The sequence below is a fragment of the Trematomus bernacchii genome, unplaced genomic scaffold, assembly GCF_902827165.1.
Source record: "Trematomus bernacchii unplaced genomic scaffold, fTreBer1.1, whole genome shotgun sequence".
Lineage (NCBI taxonomy): Eukaryota > Metazoa > Chordata > Actinopteri > Perciformes > Nototheniidae > Trematomus > Trematomus bernacchii.
This window is the reverse complement of record NW_022987942.1, coordinates 175,247-191,581: the sequence shown is the minus strand read 5'-3', so window position 1 is coordinate 191,581 and position 16,335 is coordinate 175,247. Positions and strand designations below refer to the sequence as shown.

At 42.6% G+C, this 16,335-nt stretch overlaps 1 protein-coding gene across 9 annotated transcripts in view; it reads right to left on the bottom strand.

Annotated features, from left to right (window-relative positions):
- Window positions 1-497: 497 nt before the first annotated feature.
- Window positions 498-16,335, bottom strand: part of ubr5 (ubiquitin protein ligase E3 component n-recognin 5) — a 31,211-nt gene continuing 15,373 nt past the window's right edge. The window contains exons 25-58 of one of the 9 annotated variants that reach the window (XM_034115608.1): window positions 15,653-15,776; window positions 15,408-15,505; window positions 14,945-15,102; window positions 14,550-14,641; window positions 14,273-14,419; window positions 13,969-14,087; window positions 13,659-13,785; window positions 13,414-13,543; window positions 13,067-13,227; window positions 12,687-12,926; window positions 12,003-12,126; window positions 11,653-11,764; window positions 11,384-11,515; window positions 10,169-10,426; window positions 9,412-9,680; window positions 8,700-8,914; window positions 8,279-8,512; window positions 8,086-8,159; window positions 7,818-7,990; window positions 6,893-7,075; window positions 6,337-6,551; window positions 6,056-6,176; window positions 5,314-5,686; window positions 5,060-5,147; window positions 4,812-4,956; window positions 3,903-4,033; window positions 3,704-3,764; window positions 3,290-3,570; window positions 3,052-3,136; window positions 2,809-2,964; window positions 2,473-2,586; window positions 2,205-2,349; window positions 1,972-2,057; window positions 498-1,259 (exon numbers count right to left, since the gene is read on the bottom strand). In XM_034115608.1, the coding sequence (XP_033971499.1) occupies window positions 1,047-1,259; window positions 1,972-2,057; window positions 2,205-2,349; window positions 2,473-2,586; window positions 2,809-2,964; window positions 3,052-3,136; window positions 3,290-3,570; window positions 3,704-3,764; window positions 3,903-4,033; window positions 4,812-4,956; window positions 5,060-5,147; window positions 5,314-5,686; window positions 6,056-6,176; window positions 6,337-6,551; window positions 6,893-7,075; window positions 7,818-7,990; window positions 8,086-8,159; window positions 8,279-8,512; window positions 8,700-8,914; window positions 9,412-9,680; window positions 10,169-10,426; window positions 11,384-11,515; window positions 11,653-11,764; window positions 12,003-12,126; window positions 12,687-12,926; window positions 13,067-13,227; window positions 13,414-13,543; window positions 13,659-13,785; window positions 13,969-14,087; window positions 14,273-14,419; window positions 14,550-14,641; window positions 14,945-15,102; window positions 15,408-15,505; window positions 15,653-15,776 (5,384 nt within the window). In that variant the 3' untranslated portion in view covers window positions 498-1,046. The remainder of the gene's footprint in view (window positions 1,260-1,971; window positions 2,058-2,204; window positions 2,350-2,472; window positions 2,587-2,808; window positions 2,965-3,051; window positions 3,137-3,289; window positions 3,571-3,703; window positions 3,765-3,902; window positions 4,034-4,811; window positions 4,957-5,059; window positions 5,148-5,313; window positions 5,687-6,055; window positions 6,177-6,336; window positions 6,552-6,892; window positions 7,076-7,817; window positions 7,991-8,085; window positions 8,160-8,278; window positions 8,513-8,699; window positions 8,915-9,411; window positions 9,681-10,168; window positions 10,427-11,383; window positions 11,516-11,652; window positions 11,765-12,002; window positions 12,127-12,686; window positions 12,927-13,066; window positions 13,228-13,413; window positions 13,544-13,658; window positions 13,786-13,968; window positions 14,088-14,272; window positions 14,420-14,549; window positions 14,642-14,944; window positions 15,103-15,407; window positions 15,506-15,652; window positions 15,777-16,335) is intronic. The other 8 variants (XM_034115616.1, XM_034115610.1, XM_034115613.1 and 5 more) reach the window with 8 other exon arrangements.

Below are 16,335 nucleotides of genomic sequence, written 5' to 3'. Positions count from 1 at the left end.
TTTCTTACAAAATCTCTTGAAGGCAACACAAAGAGGATGTGACAGCTCCACTTAAATGGGCGGGGCTAAGACTTCTCCCATCATGATTGGCCTAAACTATGGGTCAAACTCACATTACAAAAAACATAAAATGCTGTGCCAAACTGTATTACAATCATTCTGTATATCTACTACTGGCATTTTCATCCACACAAAACTTATTTATTAAAACCTTACTTTGTAATATGTGTCTCTTATATTGCGTTTCATTTATCACAATGCAGATACCCCAAAACGTGATGAAAAACAGCAGACAAACATGATAATCAAAATACTATTTATACTACTATAGCGGTTACCCAATGGCCTATGGGGTAAAGAAAGATGTGATAGCTCTATCTGGTATGTAGCAGGTCTAAAATGTGTCACAGATGAGCAGCTTCCACTCACAATAATGTAAGATGGTGATGCTACCACTATTAAAGCACTTATAAAAAAAAAAATACAAATCGGACAACTTCTTTGCATCCAAGTTTATTTTTGAAATTCCCTACTCCCCCTGTACAAGAAAAAAAAAGGACTTTCCACAAAGGCAGCAGTGAACTGTCAGTGATAGTACTTTTCTAGGGAAGGAAAAAAAACGTATAATCACAGTGTGTCTTCTTTTAAATACTTCTACTGCTGTCATCTTTGGCTGGGTTTCGGCAGACAGCTTTCTGTCAAACCACATTCCTGGGAAGCAAAAGTTTAAGCCAATAGATCAGGGCTGTGGGCTTTAAGTTTTACAGTGCCAATGCAGGAATGTTCTGGACTGTATACCTCTTCTTCATTAAACACAAAGAAAAAAAAAAAACAATAAAAATTGAAATAAAAATAACAAGCCGTTTTGTGTTCACAACACAAACGAATATTACCGCCTGGGGAGATAGCGACAGTATGTCGATTTTTCATAAAATTGTATAGACAAAAAATAAATCTACAAAAATGGAGCTAGGTAAATATTACACAACAGTAAACAGGTTTTTTTTTTTTCGGTTTTTTTTTTTAAACTCTTCTCTGTTGAACCTCTACACAAAACCAAAGTTCTTGGTCTTAACGGCTAGCAGGAGTTTCTGTTTGAGTATCTGTTTAGAAGAATAGAGTGGCACGTAGAGACGTGAGATGCAGGTGTTGGCTGTCGGGAGGTGCAGGTCGTCTGGAGGCCGGATGGTGATGGAGGGCATCGGCTGGAAGCCCTCCTCACTGGCCGGCAGAGACGGGCTGGAGGTCCAGAAGTACACCTGGGGAAGAGGGAGAAACACATTCACATGTCACATTCAAAGCTTTTGTAATGTTCTACCGTTTGTGTACTCGGACAGGTGAAAAGCAAGACAGCCTTTGAACAACATTATAATATTGAAAAACATCAAAAATCTTTGGTGTTCACTATTGCTCGTTAAGAATCTCTGATAATTAAAAATAAAAAACAAATGTCCCGCCACGAAGTGTTGTCTTTGAAACCAAACAGAATCCCACACAATGCACAATCCCAGGCTCCATCACAAGCACACCACTACCTATTTAAAAAGGGAATTATCTCCCTTCTTCTTTAGCATTTAAACAATATATATACGATGTTTAGGATACTGACGGAAAATAAGAGAAACACAAAACAAGCAGAGGAAGGAGAGCATTTAAACAAGAACTGACATTTCACTGACCAACTGCTCCTTAGTTGGTCTTTATTTTACCAATTTTATGCACGGCAAAAATAGTTGCAGTCAATATGAACTGTAGTGTGGGTCATGTGTGAAGCCATTGTGCAATAACATGTCAGTCCAAGATTTACCACAGCATTTGGGAGCTAATGGAGCTTGCCCGTTGAAATTCAATCTTAATGTCAATCTGTGTAAAAAAAGAACAGTTTTTGAAAATGCTAAGCACTGAACTGCTGACAGCCCCGGCGAGTCTCTTTGTTTTGAAGGACAAGTATCATGATTGGAAGAGACTTACCAGATCTTGCCTCTCAGTCATGCTCATCTTCTCCACTATGGACCAAAACCAGCGTTTAAACTGCAGCAGTTTGTCTGCATTTTCCCCTGTTGGATGAAGTAAAACACTTTGCTTACTTTGTCACAGCAGAAATAGACAACCATAAATATATTTTCTTTTCTGAATGAATGCAAGGAACAGAGATAAGATCGAGGTGTAAACAGAGCAGAGGAGATCCAGACAGAGCAGCATACCAGACTCATCATTGAAGGAGGTGAAGCTAATGAGCATCTGGACGTTGACTTCTCCACAGCCGTTGACCAGCAGCCTGAAGTCCTCAGCTGTCAGGTCCTCCAGGGCGTTCTTAGGAAGCACATCCAGCAAACCCTTCCTCATCGCCTACCAAAAACAGACACATAATTACAGGTGTGTATATGCATTTTGGTGCAAAAACATTTGTTCCAATAAACTGAGAATTTGAGAACATTGTTGTATTCAAAGCCAAATAAGTGTTGTACTTACATGGAGAGGCTGCTCAGCCACCACCAGCATTCTGTGCTCAGCATACTTCCTCACGTACTCGTACACGTTGAGAGGAGTTACCGGCATGTTGACCCCGCCAGACAAAAGCTCCACCTGAACCAGGAGTAATGAGGCATTCATAAAAACCTTACGCCACAAACATATTTCACTATTTATATTATGCTTTTAAAAGATTAACTGCAAGCTCTACATTCATCAAATCAGTGTCCTGTGATGCAAATAATGCATAGCTGAAAGGTGGACTTTCTTCACAGATTTAATTCATTTGTTGGTACAATCTACAATTGGGGACATAATGACAGTGTAGTCCTTTACCTGTCCTGCCCCTTCCTCTTTGCAGAGGTCGATGGCGAAGGCGAGGTCCATGGCAGCAAACACCGCCTCTGCTTCTCCAGCCTGAGAGTGGCGGATGAGCTGCCGCAGGCTCTCATACATGACCGGGTCAAAGAATGCAAAGTCATGCCAGTTCACCTACAAAAAGAAGTGATTTTAGCAATTTCATTCTGAAAAGCTCCAACATCATGTAGTAGCTTAGTTATAAAACACATATTCTCTTACCTTCCTCCCAAGCAGCACTTTGATGACATGTCTGTTCAATGTGATTGGACAGAGTTCATTCTGAAGCAGACATAAGCCCAGTATTCTGTGGAGAAAATACAATGCGTTTAATAGGTTTCCCTATTTCTATAAAGACTCTTACTTCCCAACATAGTTCTCTTATTTTCTCTGATTTTGATCAAACTGGAACAAATATAATTCCTTTCAAGTGTGACAACAAATGTGGACATTTCCTTACCTTCCAATGTTGCGGAAGCAGTTCAGCCTGGCCTCTGTGTTCTTGCCAGGCCTGGGGGAGTAGAAGCCTCTCTTGCCGGGCTGGTAGAAGAGAGGAGCGTTGTCGTCCCCATCGTCCGGGTCGTCCAGCTCCATGTCCACCACACTGCGGGTCGAACCATGGCGCTTACGGTTCTCCTGCTGCTGCTGCTGTTGCTGCTGCTGTTGTTGCTGCTGCTGTTGTTGCTGCTGCTGCTGCTGCTGTTGCTGTTGCTGCTGTTGCTGCTGTTGTTGCTGCTGCTGCTACCACACAGAACGGAGGGTGATGTTTAAAAGCTATGTATGATACAGTTGCTTTAATGTCGCTTTATTTCCACGAGTTAGGATGCAAAAACAACCCCCATTATAACAAACGAGAGTGGAAAGTTGTGTTTACTTGTGCTTTCTCTGGAGCTTCCAATAGACCAAGGTCCAATATACTGTCGGCACCATTTTCCCTAAAAGAGATAGAATTATGGTTAGTTTATAAAACTTAGTGATACAATTCTGTGACAACTTTATTCTGATTTAATTCACAGTCCACCCAAACTGTCACACACAATGAGAGCAGGATGCTATGGTGAACAGATGGTTACCTTCCATGTGCGATGAGAAGCTCCATGGCCTCCTCCACCCTGGCTCGGAGAGAGTCCTCACTGGCCAGCAGCAGCAGCAGCTGGGCAGGGGACAGCTCCAGCAGCATGCCTGTGATCTTACTGGCAAACGCCTGAGGGGACAACACACACAGCGGCTCTCAGTATGCTGGACAGATTCAGATTGGTAGTCATACATATAAATGTTTAGAGTAGGCAAGGTATGTTTCACTTGAGGCTTGATGACGGCAAGTAAAAGTAACATCTATGGATTTCTTCATGTTGCAGTTTATACGTGGAAGGCCAATTTCATGCAAATCTCACTGTAGTCCAAATCTGTTTTCAGATTTATGGCTGTCGCAAATGTACGTTTTTTAAATTAGAGCAAGCTTCTAGCTTCTTTTCAGTATTAGTATTGAATGTCATATATCTTATGACGTTATCTCCCACTCTAAATGAAGCGCTAAGTGAATGCAGATACATCAACTAATCCTCCTCTTGTTTCAAATCTTCGGTATTTACTACAAATATGTTACAGTTAAAATTATATCTTTTTTGTTGTGGATAAACTGCCCTGTGTGCGGAAACAGTTGTGTTGTTTTTGCAAGGCTCACACCAACAAATATGGATGGAAGCAGAATATTTATTTTGATAAAGACATGTTGTTAACTTTGGAAATTACATCTGTCTTTGTTCAGTACTGTTTGGCTTTAAAATGTTGTGGAGCTGCCACCCCTGGAATCCATTTCTACAAATAGTATCATACTCATTTTAGTGAAGCCTAATTAATATCAGCAACTGAAATATAACTGAATTGTTGTTTCATGAATGTAACTTTGTAGTTTCAAACTACTCAGTACAGCCCTACTAAAATGAGTAACACAGCTGTGACAGAGGCAGACGATTTATTACCGGCTGCATCGCGTGAACACGTGGGTAGAGCCTCTCTCCCAGGGCCTGCCGGTGTGCAGGGAGAGGGTCGGGCTCATCGCTTGGGTTTCCCTCTGACGATGGTCTGAAAGGCCTGGTGTCTATGGACAGCTGCCTCCTGGAGTCTCTGTTGAATACAAACATAGGTTTTTCTAAGACTGACACAGCACAAACACTTTGGTTTAATGTAAAAGGGGAATATTATTTATATGTATAAAGTTGGAGGTTACCTGTCTCTATCTCTACGAGATCCCGCCCGAAGCCCTCCACTTCTCCTCTCTCTTTCTCGGTCTCTGTTTCTCAAGCGCTGCATTAGATCTACAGACACAAAAACACATTGAATAGAAGTTCACTGATGAGTGTAAACCTCTTGTGTAAAAAAAAAAACCTCATGTGAAAACGGCTTGAAGCATCACAAAAGTGGCATTGAAAGCAACAATGAATGAGTTCTATAATACAGTATAGTTTCTATGTATTGTCATACTTGAATTGTAATCGTGATGACACGTACTGCTGGCCTGCATGCCCTTGCTGACACTCTGCACACAGTCCAGGTTGGGCAGCTTATCGTTGGACAGGAGGGCCAGGGCGATGGCCGTGTAGAAGCTGCGGGCCACTCCGCTGCCCTCGCCCGGCTCATCTTTGAAGGTGACCTTCACCCGGTGCACGGCCATGGGTGTGGTGGTGCAGCGCCGGCCAAAGTGTGTGTTCAGCTGACGCATGGTCTGCTGTATGAGCTGGTCTCGGTCCCGGTCCACCTCCAGGGCCAGGTCTCTGGACTGCAGGTTCCTCAGCTTCTCCATCTCACGGCGGAACTTGGATTCCTTTACCTCAAAGCCGCCTAGCTCTGTGAGGATCTGGGAGGAGAAATAACAAAATTATAATTTCCTTCTTCTCTAACATCAAGGGAACCATCACCCAAATTCAAGAATATATGCCATTTCATTTGGGAATAAAATCAAATAAGAGTTTCTATACTGCATCTTTATATATTTCTACACTGATTGTTAGCGGACTAGTCCGAGGTAAACATAACAGTCAATTGTGGATTTTCCACATTCCACTAGTAGGAAGAATGAAGATTATATTGGGCCCATGTTATTTATTTAGTTCCTGCCCTTAATCAGTAATATAATATCTCTTGAAGTTAAAAGCACATTTTGAGCTATTTAAAAAAAACTGAGGGACAATTACTACTTGTAAATAAATAATAAATAAATACGTACGGATCCAGGCTCTGCCCCAACATCCTCCATGAAGACACGACCAAAGAGCTCCAGTGACAGACGCCAGCGGCCCAGCAGCATGTCATGAGAGATCATCATCCCCATGAAACTACAGTGAGGTCTGGAGAGACACAACAGGCACAAATTATGTTGCTGTAAGTGCATTTTATTAGCACATAAAACAAAGTTTAAGTATATTAAAACTTTTTAGGTTGTCTTCAGGGGTTCTGTCAGCCTCCTCCTTAGCTATGCATCACAAAGCACAGATTAGTGTTTAGTACCTGAATGATGGGAGAGGAGGTCCATCACTCTCAGTGAGACCTATCTCAGCAAGTAGGCTGCTCTTCAGCTGGGCAGCGAGGTCGTGGGGTGAAGGACCCGGTTTGGAAGCCTCCATCTCGCCTGCCATCGACTGGTTCTCAGAGCTCCGCTGGCCAGTTTCCATACTCATCACATTCTTCAGGTTGGCCGAGTAAGACATCTTAGTGGGCAGGATCTGTTTCAGTGGGGTTCAGAGTCGCTCTTTAGTCATGGGAAGAGATGTCTTTGATGTTGACAGTGTGATGAATGAATAGATGCATGAAAATGACACAGACCACAGGCTGTGCTCCAATATCCACCATTTATTTTTATATAAAATATCCAAAATATCCATTGTTTCCTGGTGTCCATTCTTTACAATGCTTTCATTTACCATTGGGAAAACTGAGGAAATAATGAATCCTGGATAGCTTTCGCATATTTCTATTTGAATGTGTACTTTTCATGGTGTTTGCTATGTGTGGATATTAGAACACAGCTGCCAGTGTGTTTGTACAGTGAGGAGGGGTGGTATACCTGAGAGGGGGAGGGTAGAGAGGAGCCCATGTTTACCTCCAGGCAGTTCCTGTCCATGCTCGCCTCAGCCAGGCCTTTGGTTGCCATGTAGGAGGAGGAGGAGGCGGAGGAGGAGGCGGAGGAGGAGGAGGAGTACAAGCCCTGAGAGGGCCGACCGAACAGATCCTCCTTCCTGGCATTAGGCTGTTAGAGAATAAAGGAAATTAAGTTGAAACCAAAGACTGCATTTGGTCCCATATATTATATTGCGGTTACAGTTCAGTCAATCTAGCTAATGATTGTATGGCCCGATGTGTTGGTGTAGTGTTCTGCTAGCTCTGTGATGCATTACAAAGTATTCACTGGCTCTGCCCAAGAAATCCTTGTGGCAACATGGGGATTTTGCTAGGAGCATATTGACTATATATAGTCATACAGATAGATATCTTTCAAGCTTTAATGTAAGAGCGCACTTTGCACCCTTTCCAATTTAAAGGCCGACACTGTACAGACTGAGCCCAAATTTTGAAGAATTGTTCCTGGCCCATTTTTAGAATTGGGCTTGTTTGATTGGATACTGTGAAAAGATTGTAATTAACTGTATTGCACTTTTTTAGTGTTTTACAGTAGTATATTAGGTGATGTGGCTGAAACTATAGTATTCGACCAAGACCACTGATTGGTCAGAGAGAATTGTAACCAGTGAGTCACAGGACACCCTGAGCAAACCAGCATTCTTAAATAGCAAAATACAGTTTTTGCTGTCTTGTAGATTTTTTTTACAAATAACCATTTATATTTCTAATATTGCATTGTCGGCCATTACTGTTGCATACTTGGCATGCTGTTTATGGCATGAGGTTTTGAACTGTGCGTATTTAACCCTTTCATCTTCACTGTCTCAGGAGCATGCTATGAAACGCACTCAGACAGAGCAGATACTGACCTGCAGGAGGTGGGGCTGGTCTGCCAGGGGAATAGCCTCAGCCAAGGGAACATCAAAGGGGTTGGGTGGGATGCAGCCCAGGAAGGTCATGGAGTCGGAGCGACGAAAGAAGGGATGGTTCTGACCCGTTTCAGCTGGGACCGGGTCATCATCCTTATCCTGCAGAGTTGAACCTGAGGTGAAGCAGAGAAAAATGTATCAGCAAACATTATAAGCAGTCACTTGACTGATGACTAATGTATTATTAAATCATTGTTATCTGGCTTACTTTGATTGGTGTCCTCATCGTTCTCGTGTTCAGAATCCTCATTGTCCAAACCAAGTTCCAAAATCTCTCGATTCCTTCAAATCAAAGATAAAGTTGATTAGGTCAAAATAAATGAAGGGAAATCCAGGAAGTGAATTTTAAACGCATAACCACAAAGTCAAGAATTGACAATTGCAAAATGTTCTTCATTCACCTCTTCCTGTCCATCTGTGGGGTGTCCAAAGTGGTCTGCTGGTTCATGGCCTTAATCCAGTAGATAAGCGCCTGGAAGACGTAGGCCACATGTTTCAGTGAGCATACGTCCAGCACAGGAAGCACGTCAGAGTGCTCGTCGTTGTGGGAGCGCATCAGTGATAAGGCGTAGTTCAGGAAGTCGCCCCGCGCCGACATCATGCCCTGACGAGCCGTCAGCAGGGTCGCTGCTCTCCTGAAAAACACAAAGCAAACGTATTGAGTTATAAAAGTTAATAAAAAGTGTGGATCAAACTTTTTTGTGCAAGCACAGTTGGATTTCACTTAGAAAGGGCTTGTAAAGAGTTTTACTCCAAAAGGCATTTTTCGCAGTGATCATTATCCGATCAGACAAATACATGTGATAAAGAGCTTCTTTTTACCGGCGTCCTTCCAGGGTGCGGAGGCTGGCCTCCTCCCGGGCTGTCATTCGCTCCCTGCGAGCTGAGTGCTGAGAGGCGTGGAGCGGGTGGCTGGGGTGACCCGGGTCTCCAGCAGACGACAGAGCGGAGCCGTATCGCAGCTGGGCCTCAGTGGAATCCATGATGGACACCATCCAGTTCCAGGTGGGAATCAGCTTTTCTTCAACATAGTTCTGCTCCAACAAACAATACATATTTGACTTTAATTCAACTGATTGGGCAAAAATGAAAATGTTCAGACATTCACGGCCAATTATGACAGATACTTAAAAATGTAATTAGATTCAATGTTGCAATTCATCATTTGGTTCAGAAAAATGAAGTAGTGTTTTTTCAAAGTGTACGCCCAGATCCCAACACTAAGCCTTGATAAATGTGGCCAAGCATAACTTTATACCACATTAAAACATTTCAAATGTATCTCATAGGTAAGAAAAACACTTCTAAAGGATGGATGACCGCTGATGGTTGCATGATGCAATAATCCGATTATGTAAGATACAGATGTAATTGAAGAGTCAAGATGTTTTAAGGATTAAAGGATGGTAATGAAAAATGTACTGGTACCATTGTATCACAATTAAAAAAATCTCTATGAAAATCTTAACAGAAAAAAATAATAGATGTATTTATAATTTTAAGGTGCTGGGGTAGTAAATTATGAGTGTGTTACCTGCAGGTTGACTGCGTCCTGGTAGGTGAGCTTCACAGCAGCAGGGTACTGCGAGTACACTAGATGGTTGTACTTGGGAATGAGACTCATGAGGTCTGAGATCTGCCTGATGACGATGCTGTAGGCCCGGGCCAGGCTGCTGGCAGACGTCAGGTAGCTGCTGGAGTTGCTGGCCTCCAGAGCCGCGGCCGCAGCAGCAGCACTGGAGCTGATCGCACTGGAGCGACGTAGGTTGGTGGGGTCAATATATATGAGGCCTGTGGAGCTCGCTGTGAAAAAAGGCAAAAGATCATCAGTCACGTGGAACCACGGAAAAAGACATTGTACAATAGTTCCCCTGAGCAATGCACTGCACCACCACACTGCTCTCTGAGTGCTGCAATACCCACTGCTCCTTATGCTAGATTGGGTCAAATGCAAAAGAATCAGAGGCAGCAGTATCTCAGTCTGTAAGGACCTGGCTGGGGAACCAATGGTCACTGGTTCAAGTCCCTGTACAGACCACAAAGTAGCTCGAGAGGTGCCAGTTCACATCTTGTGCCCTGCCGAGGTGTCTTTGAGCCGAGCCTGAACCCTCCCTAAAGCAAGTCATGAGCATGTGTTTGTGCATGTTTTTATTTCAGGCCTAAAGGGTAGTCCTGCTTGAATGTGTGAAATGTAAACGTCATTGTATACCAACAACAGTAAAAACTGAAATTCTCCTAGTGGGATTAATAAAGTATGTATTCTTCTTCTAAACAGACAAAGCAGTACTGACCAGCTGGTGTTGAGGAGCTGGAGGGGGCGCTGCCGGTGGCCCTCTGGCTGGGGGTGTTTCTGACAGCCCACTGCATGGAGCGGGGAGCCTGGGCTGCACTGTTGGCGTGGGAAGTGCTAGTTGTCCTTTCCAGTGGCTCGTCCAATAAGAACGTCTCCTGGTCCACGTCGTCGCTCTGACTGCTGCTGCTGTCCGAGTCACTGGAGTCGTTGGACTGGGAGTCGTCCTCTGAAAAGAACGCAGGGACACTGCTGGCACCTTCAGAGGGAGAGAATAGGAGGAGGGTGGGATGCAGAGAAAAAGATTAAAACGAGTTGAATTGCTTGTGTTCATCTCCACTCCCTTCCTTTGTCTTTCACATGACATTTTTCCAGGTAGGAGTGCGGGTTAGTGAGTCACACCACTACAAGGCCAAACAACACTAATATACCGGTGAAAACACGGAGGCTTCAAGTCAAAACAACAGCTGTTGATCAACTTGTGCTAAATATTTTCTTTCAAAAAAGATGAGGGACAAAGGATTGTATTGTCTCACTTGTACTTAATGTAAATGAAACCCCGTCCTTGGTAAGAAAAATAAATGTTAGATGACCGAGGAGAAAAACAAAACACCACACCGTTTGGAAAAAGCTAGAAGTTGATTAGTGTGTTATTACTTGTGATGAGTGACAGTGTTAGTTCCAAATGACAGACACAGTAAAAGTGAAATGTGAGAAAGGGGACGAACTGAAGGAAGGAACTCTCAGCAGGAAACGGTGTATGCACTTTGCAAATTCACTCTTTGCCCTGACAGCTGTATATGCATTGAAGTAAAGAGGAGCTCATACCAAAAATAGGAAATGCCAAGGACACCCTACTGCCTGCAAATGAAATACATCGGGTATTCAGCCAGGAACCATTTTTCGACTGCTGTATCATTAGCTTTCCAAACATAAAATCCCCACAATCCAAAATGCTGACTGTTAAGCATGAATGATTTTTGTGAGGACCGCATTAGTCTGCAATTCCAAGGGAGAAAATACACCACAGTGCAGCAAGACAGAAATGCAATTTCTATTGAGTAAGCATTTGGAAAGATTTCAGTTCGAGGAAGTAAGGAAGGAGACAGCATTTTCACCAAAAAGGAAAAGTTCTTAGATATTGAGGAAAATGTTTTAAAAGAAAATCTCAAATTAAATCTAAAAGGGAAAGATTGAAAAACAGCAGATGACCAACCTGCTTCAGAGCCGGCAGTGGCTGCTGTGACAACGCTCCTGCGGCCGCTAGCGTTATCCTGGTTGCTGTGGTTACTTTCACTGTCGCTCTCTGTTTCAGCTGCTGCCAGCAGATCCAGCTCCATGTCACTTCCTAAAAGCAGAAGCAAAGAGAAATACGCATGCTTGTTGGGTGGGGTTTCACATCAGAGTGTAAAACCAAAATAACTGTGAACAACTGTTGTTTGGATAATTCCTCTGCGTTTCCATAAAAAGTAGGGTGTGTCTCACCATCCTCGTCGTGCTCATCATGCTGCCCTTCTGCCTCAGCGTTTTCCTCTCCCTGCTCCTCTTGGTCATCATGATGGTCTTCCTCACCGGCTACTCCCTCTACAACTTCAACCTAAAGATAACAAAATAGATCATTAGAGAGGAAACTGAAAGATTTAGTTTTTCGTATTTTTAGCTAAAAGTATACACTAAAAAATATAAATGTGAATATATTCTTTCCATTGTTGAAGTGGAAATAACAGTTTGGGCTGTAGGTGGCATCAGACCCTTTTTAAAACTAGTAACCAATGGATTCAAATTGCACACAAAGTCCATTATGGCCTTAATGATTTTATAATAAGGCTCCCCACCTCTTCCACATCTGCTGACACAATGTCGTCCTGCTCCTCGTCTCGTCCTCGGACAGGCTGAGACTGGCTGCTGCGCCGAGGCTGGGGGTTCCTGATGATATAAGAGGCAGCTGTCTGACTGGAGCTGGAAAAAATGACGCATGACACCAGAAGTCATTAAAGCTGTAGTGAGAAAGAAAAACCCACCATTTTCTGTTCCATTTGGCTTTTTCTCTCCCAATACAAATCTTGTGAATTACACAATGACTTAAACAAAGTCATATATTCCCTTGGTAAAATAACATTTGGCTCTTATCCAATATACTGATAAAAATATAAGCACTAGGGAATTAAAAACAATTATTAATTGTATTTAATCAAACAACAAAATATGGACTATGTTCAATATTCAAATCACTGGAAGCCTCTAAACCCTATTTAGAGGCTAAATATGTGTAAAAGTATAAAAAGTATTGTGGAGCTGCAGAAATATTCCGGTCTACAAAAAATATTCTTCAGACTTAACAAAACATATTGTTTGGTACAGATCCTTTTAGAAAAACAGAGAAATAGGATTCTAAAATGATTAATCCCTCCAAAATTGTGAATTATATCACAATGTGTTTTTTCTTAAATCATGCAGCCCTAGTAAAATAAACAGCATATCATGCCATCATGGGAGTCTGTGACAGGACACTAACTGACCTGCTGGACTGGTCAGGTGAGGGTCTGGGAGGCAGCGGCTCCACAGAGAAGAGCTCCTCGCTGCCCTGAACAGCATCGATGCTGGTGCTGGCCAAAGTGAACGGAGCCGTAGGTCTGGCTATACCCATTCGCACGGGAACAATCAGCGACTCTGCTACATTGCACAGCTCCTCCACTGCGTAGGGCAGCAGAGCTTGGAAAACTCGTCTACATTTCCCAATGGGCTGGGGAATGAAATTGCTATGTGGAGGAAGAAAGGAGGAAAGAAAAAATCAGCATTGAATTGATGTAATTGTGCAGTCCTAATGTGCGGTAGAATTGAGTTGATTTCCTCGTGCCTTTCTAACTTGATTTAAAACCTTAATCTTCTGTGTTCTTACTTTTTCTTCTTGGATGAGGCCATCTCCACGCTGAGGATGACAAACACTCGGGCCACAGAGCGGAGGAACCTCCTGGTGACATTGATGGCCTCCTCTCTCCGGCCTGGAGTGTACTTGTTCTGCAGCTCCTTCACCAGAGTGCCCAGTAAGGTGTCTATGAACTAATACAGAAGAACAAAACCCCCCTTTGAGTAAAATACTTACAAGAGCATGCTGACTTGATAACATTGGTATCATTTAGTGTTTTCTTTGCCAATAATTACTTTAGTTAAATACTGTGTGAACACTCAGGTTAGAAGTGAAAACAATCATCTTGTTCATGATGCAGACAGCCTAAGGGGACTTACAGTGATGTCAGGAGCACACTTGACGATGAGGCAGTGGGTGAAACAGTCCAGGCGAATGGTGCCACTCTGCTGATTCAAGTAGACCTGCTCCTCAGGCAGTAGGTGAGCAATTCTGCTGCTGGCACTAAGTCTAGGACAAAGAGAAAAATATCAATTCGTGTGGGCCTTTTTCAGTTCTCGAGCACCACTAACCAACGCTCTTATTACCAACCAATTTTTATGGCCGAGTTTGATGTGATACTCACGGGTCTTTATTCTCCTGAGAGCCGAACATGATCATAGACTTGAGGGCATTCCAATCCTGCAGGACCCTCTCCAGAGCCAGCTGAGCAAAGCGTGGAGGTTCCAGGTCATGGTCTGGCATATCGGTGTCTAAGAGAAGAATGTTTTTATTCACCAGATGCTTTGAAGGAATAATCTTTTTAAAAAGCTTTAACCTCAACCATACACATTACTTAAATAAATTAGCAGAAATATAATCTCATATGAATGTTTTTTTAATGGTGGAAATCATCGGTCTGCACTGATGGTTAAAGTTGGGTATCCTGAACATACCTTCTGCATTAGCAGCCTTGCGGTTCCGGTCCTCTCTGATGCGTGGTGGTCTGTACTGACAGTGCTCGACACTCTGCCTGGCAACAGTCTGCACCAGGAACAGTAATATATGCTCTCCCCTGCAGGTGGAAATAAAAAGCAGTTATTAATATCACTGCGACCTCATATATTGCACACTATGAAGTATAATGCATGTGGAAACAATACAGTTAAGCAGATTTAGCCACACAGTTAATTGCTATTATAAAGCACTGCTCTAGGTGAACGGAGGTAAAGGTCAGTTTAGAGAGCACGAGGGTCCTACCTGCTGTTTGGTGTGGTGACCAGGTTAGTTGTTGTGAGTAACCTGTACAGCAAATCCAGGCGAGCAGCCTTCTGGCCGGCGATCAGCGTTTTACATTTACATTTCTCCCAACAGTCACAGTAAGCTGTGGGAGAGGTCCTCTTCAGCCTGGGAAAAAACAGAAGCAAATGTATAAACATACATAAAACCTAGAGTGGAATGCAGGAGATGATAAACAATGGTAAGAAAGACTTAACAACAAAGATTAAATAAGGTGACTCTTAAATCAAGGACTTACTTGCAGTCGTGCCCTTTGTGGCACACCCTTGCACACTCTGTGCAGCAGCAGAGAGACTCCAGCAAACCACAGGTGCGACACTCAAAGATATCCTGAATGCAAAGAAATTGTGATTTAAAATATGAACTTCAACTTAACATTATATAGGCAAGAGCTTAACAAACACCTCTACAAAATAAGTGAGTTTTTACTTCTGCAGTAAGTGGAAGCTGGACTGGTAAGTAGGAAGCAGTACATTATTTGGATTTTCTTCAAATATAAATTTAATTTGTAATATTGTCCAGGTATCATTGATATAAAAAAAAAAGTGTAATTATCAAAGATAATTCCCTGATAAATACTGCTTGAGAGTCGTTTACAACATTGATGATGAGTGCTTCTCCTCCGGGACTGACCTGGTTAATGTGCTCTGCTCCGGTCCAAGTGAAACTGCAGGTGTCATTGCAGCAGAGAACATAGAGGGGGGAGTCATCTGGGTTGGTCCCCGAGGGGCAGATCATTTCCGTGAACACAGAATCAGCATCCTCCTTCTCTGCAATGCCTGGGTCACCCACTGTGTTAGACATTTGAGGAGCAAGAGGAAAATATGGAGAGGGAAGAATGCCAGTTACATGTTGTAAGTGGGGCAGCTAAATAGGTCAGGATTGACATAACTGGTGGATTAACTCCAAGTTTCCAGCGGTTAAAATTACATCAGATTCACAAAAATCATGATGTGTTCTCAGAATGTATTAACAGAAGTGGTGGCTGGTTATATGTGCATTATACAAGGAAGGCATGTAAATGCAATCATAACAGCCTCCCTTCAAATGACAGCCCTTTCAAATCAGAGCGCAGAAAGATGACTTATTAACTCACCCTTGGCCATTTTCTGAGCAGCCTCCAGCACAGTGATGGCTGCTGGGTAGGCTCTCCCACTAACTGCCAGCATGAATGGAGTCATTCCACGGGCATCCCTGTCAAACAAAGGCAATACCAATATACATGAGGGACAGATAACGGACAAATAAACAGAGAATAGCAGATGAATGAGGACAGGATAAATAAAGTAGCATTGTATCCTGTAAGCAAAAATATGATCATATAGAAATAAAGAATCTTACTTTGCAGATAATAGCTCCCGTAGGTGTGGCCTCAGAACAACACTGTCACACATCAGCTTTAAGATGAGATGGGCGTTGGCCTTCCTGTCTTTAGACTCCACCACAGAGGGCTCAGTGGACGGCCCTGCGCGTATAGAGGGACAATCCATTAGATGAAACACAAGGACCAAAGTGTGAATACACAATATCAAATCAAGTTTTATTTATAAAGCACATTTAAAAGCGATTTTTGGTCGAGCCAAAGTGCTGTATATGTAATAAAAACACATTACTACAATCACAATAAAAGACAATATGTACAGTACACAGCTGATGGACTCATTTACACTGGTACCAGAGTGATAATGCATACTGAAAAATATCATAAATGTAATAATTGCCCCTTTAGACTTTCTGGATTCTCAGGAAATAACAACACATTCCTCAGCTTTTCTACAAAATGATCTTTCTTATATAATTTTGAGCTAAATTACCACACTAGGGCTGCACTATATATCAAGTTTCAGAGTTGACATCGCAATATTTTAAATGTGCAAGGCACATCGCAGGATTTTTAATGTCAAGTAAGGAAATCTTGGAAAACAAATAAATAGGTATCACATCTTAGATTTAGAAGATCGATGTCCCTTTGTGAGTTCCTGTTAGTGTTAAGTTGTAAAAGAGTCTTATTCCATCTCTGTGAT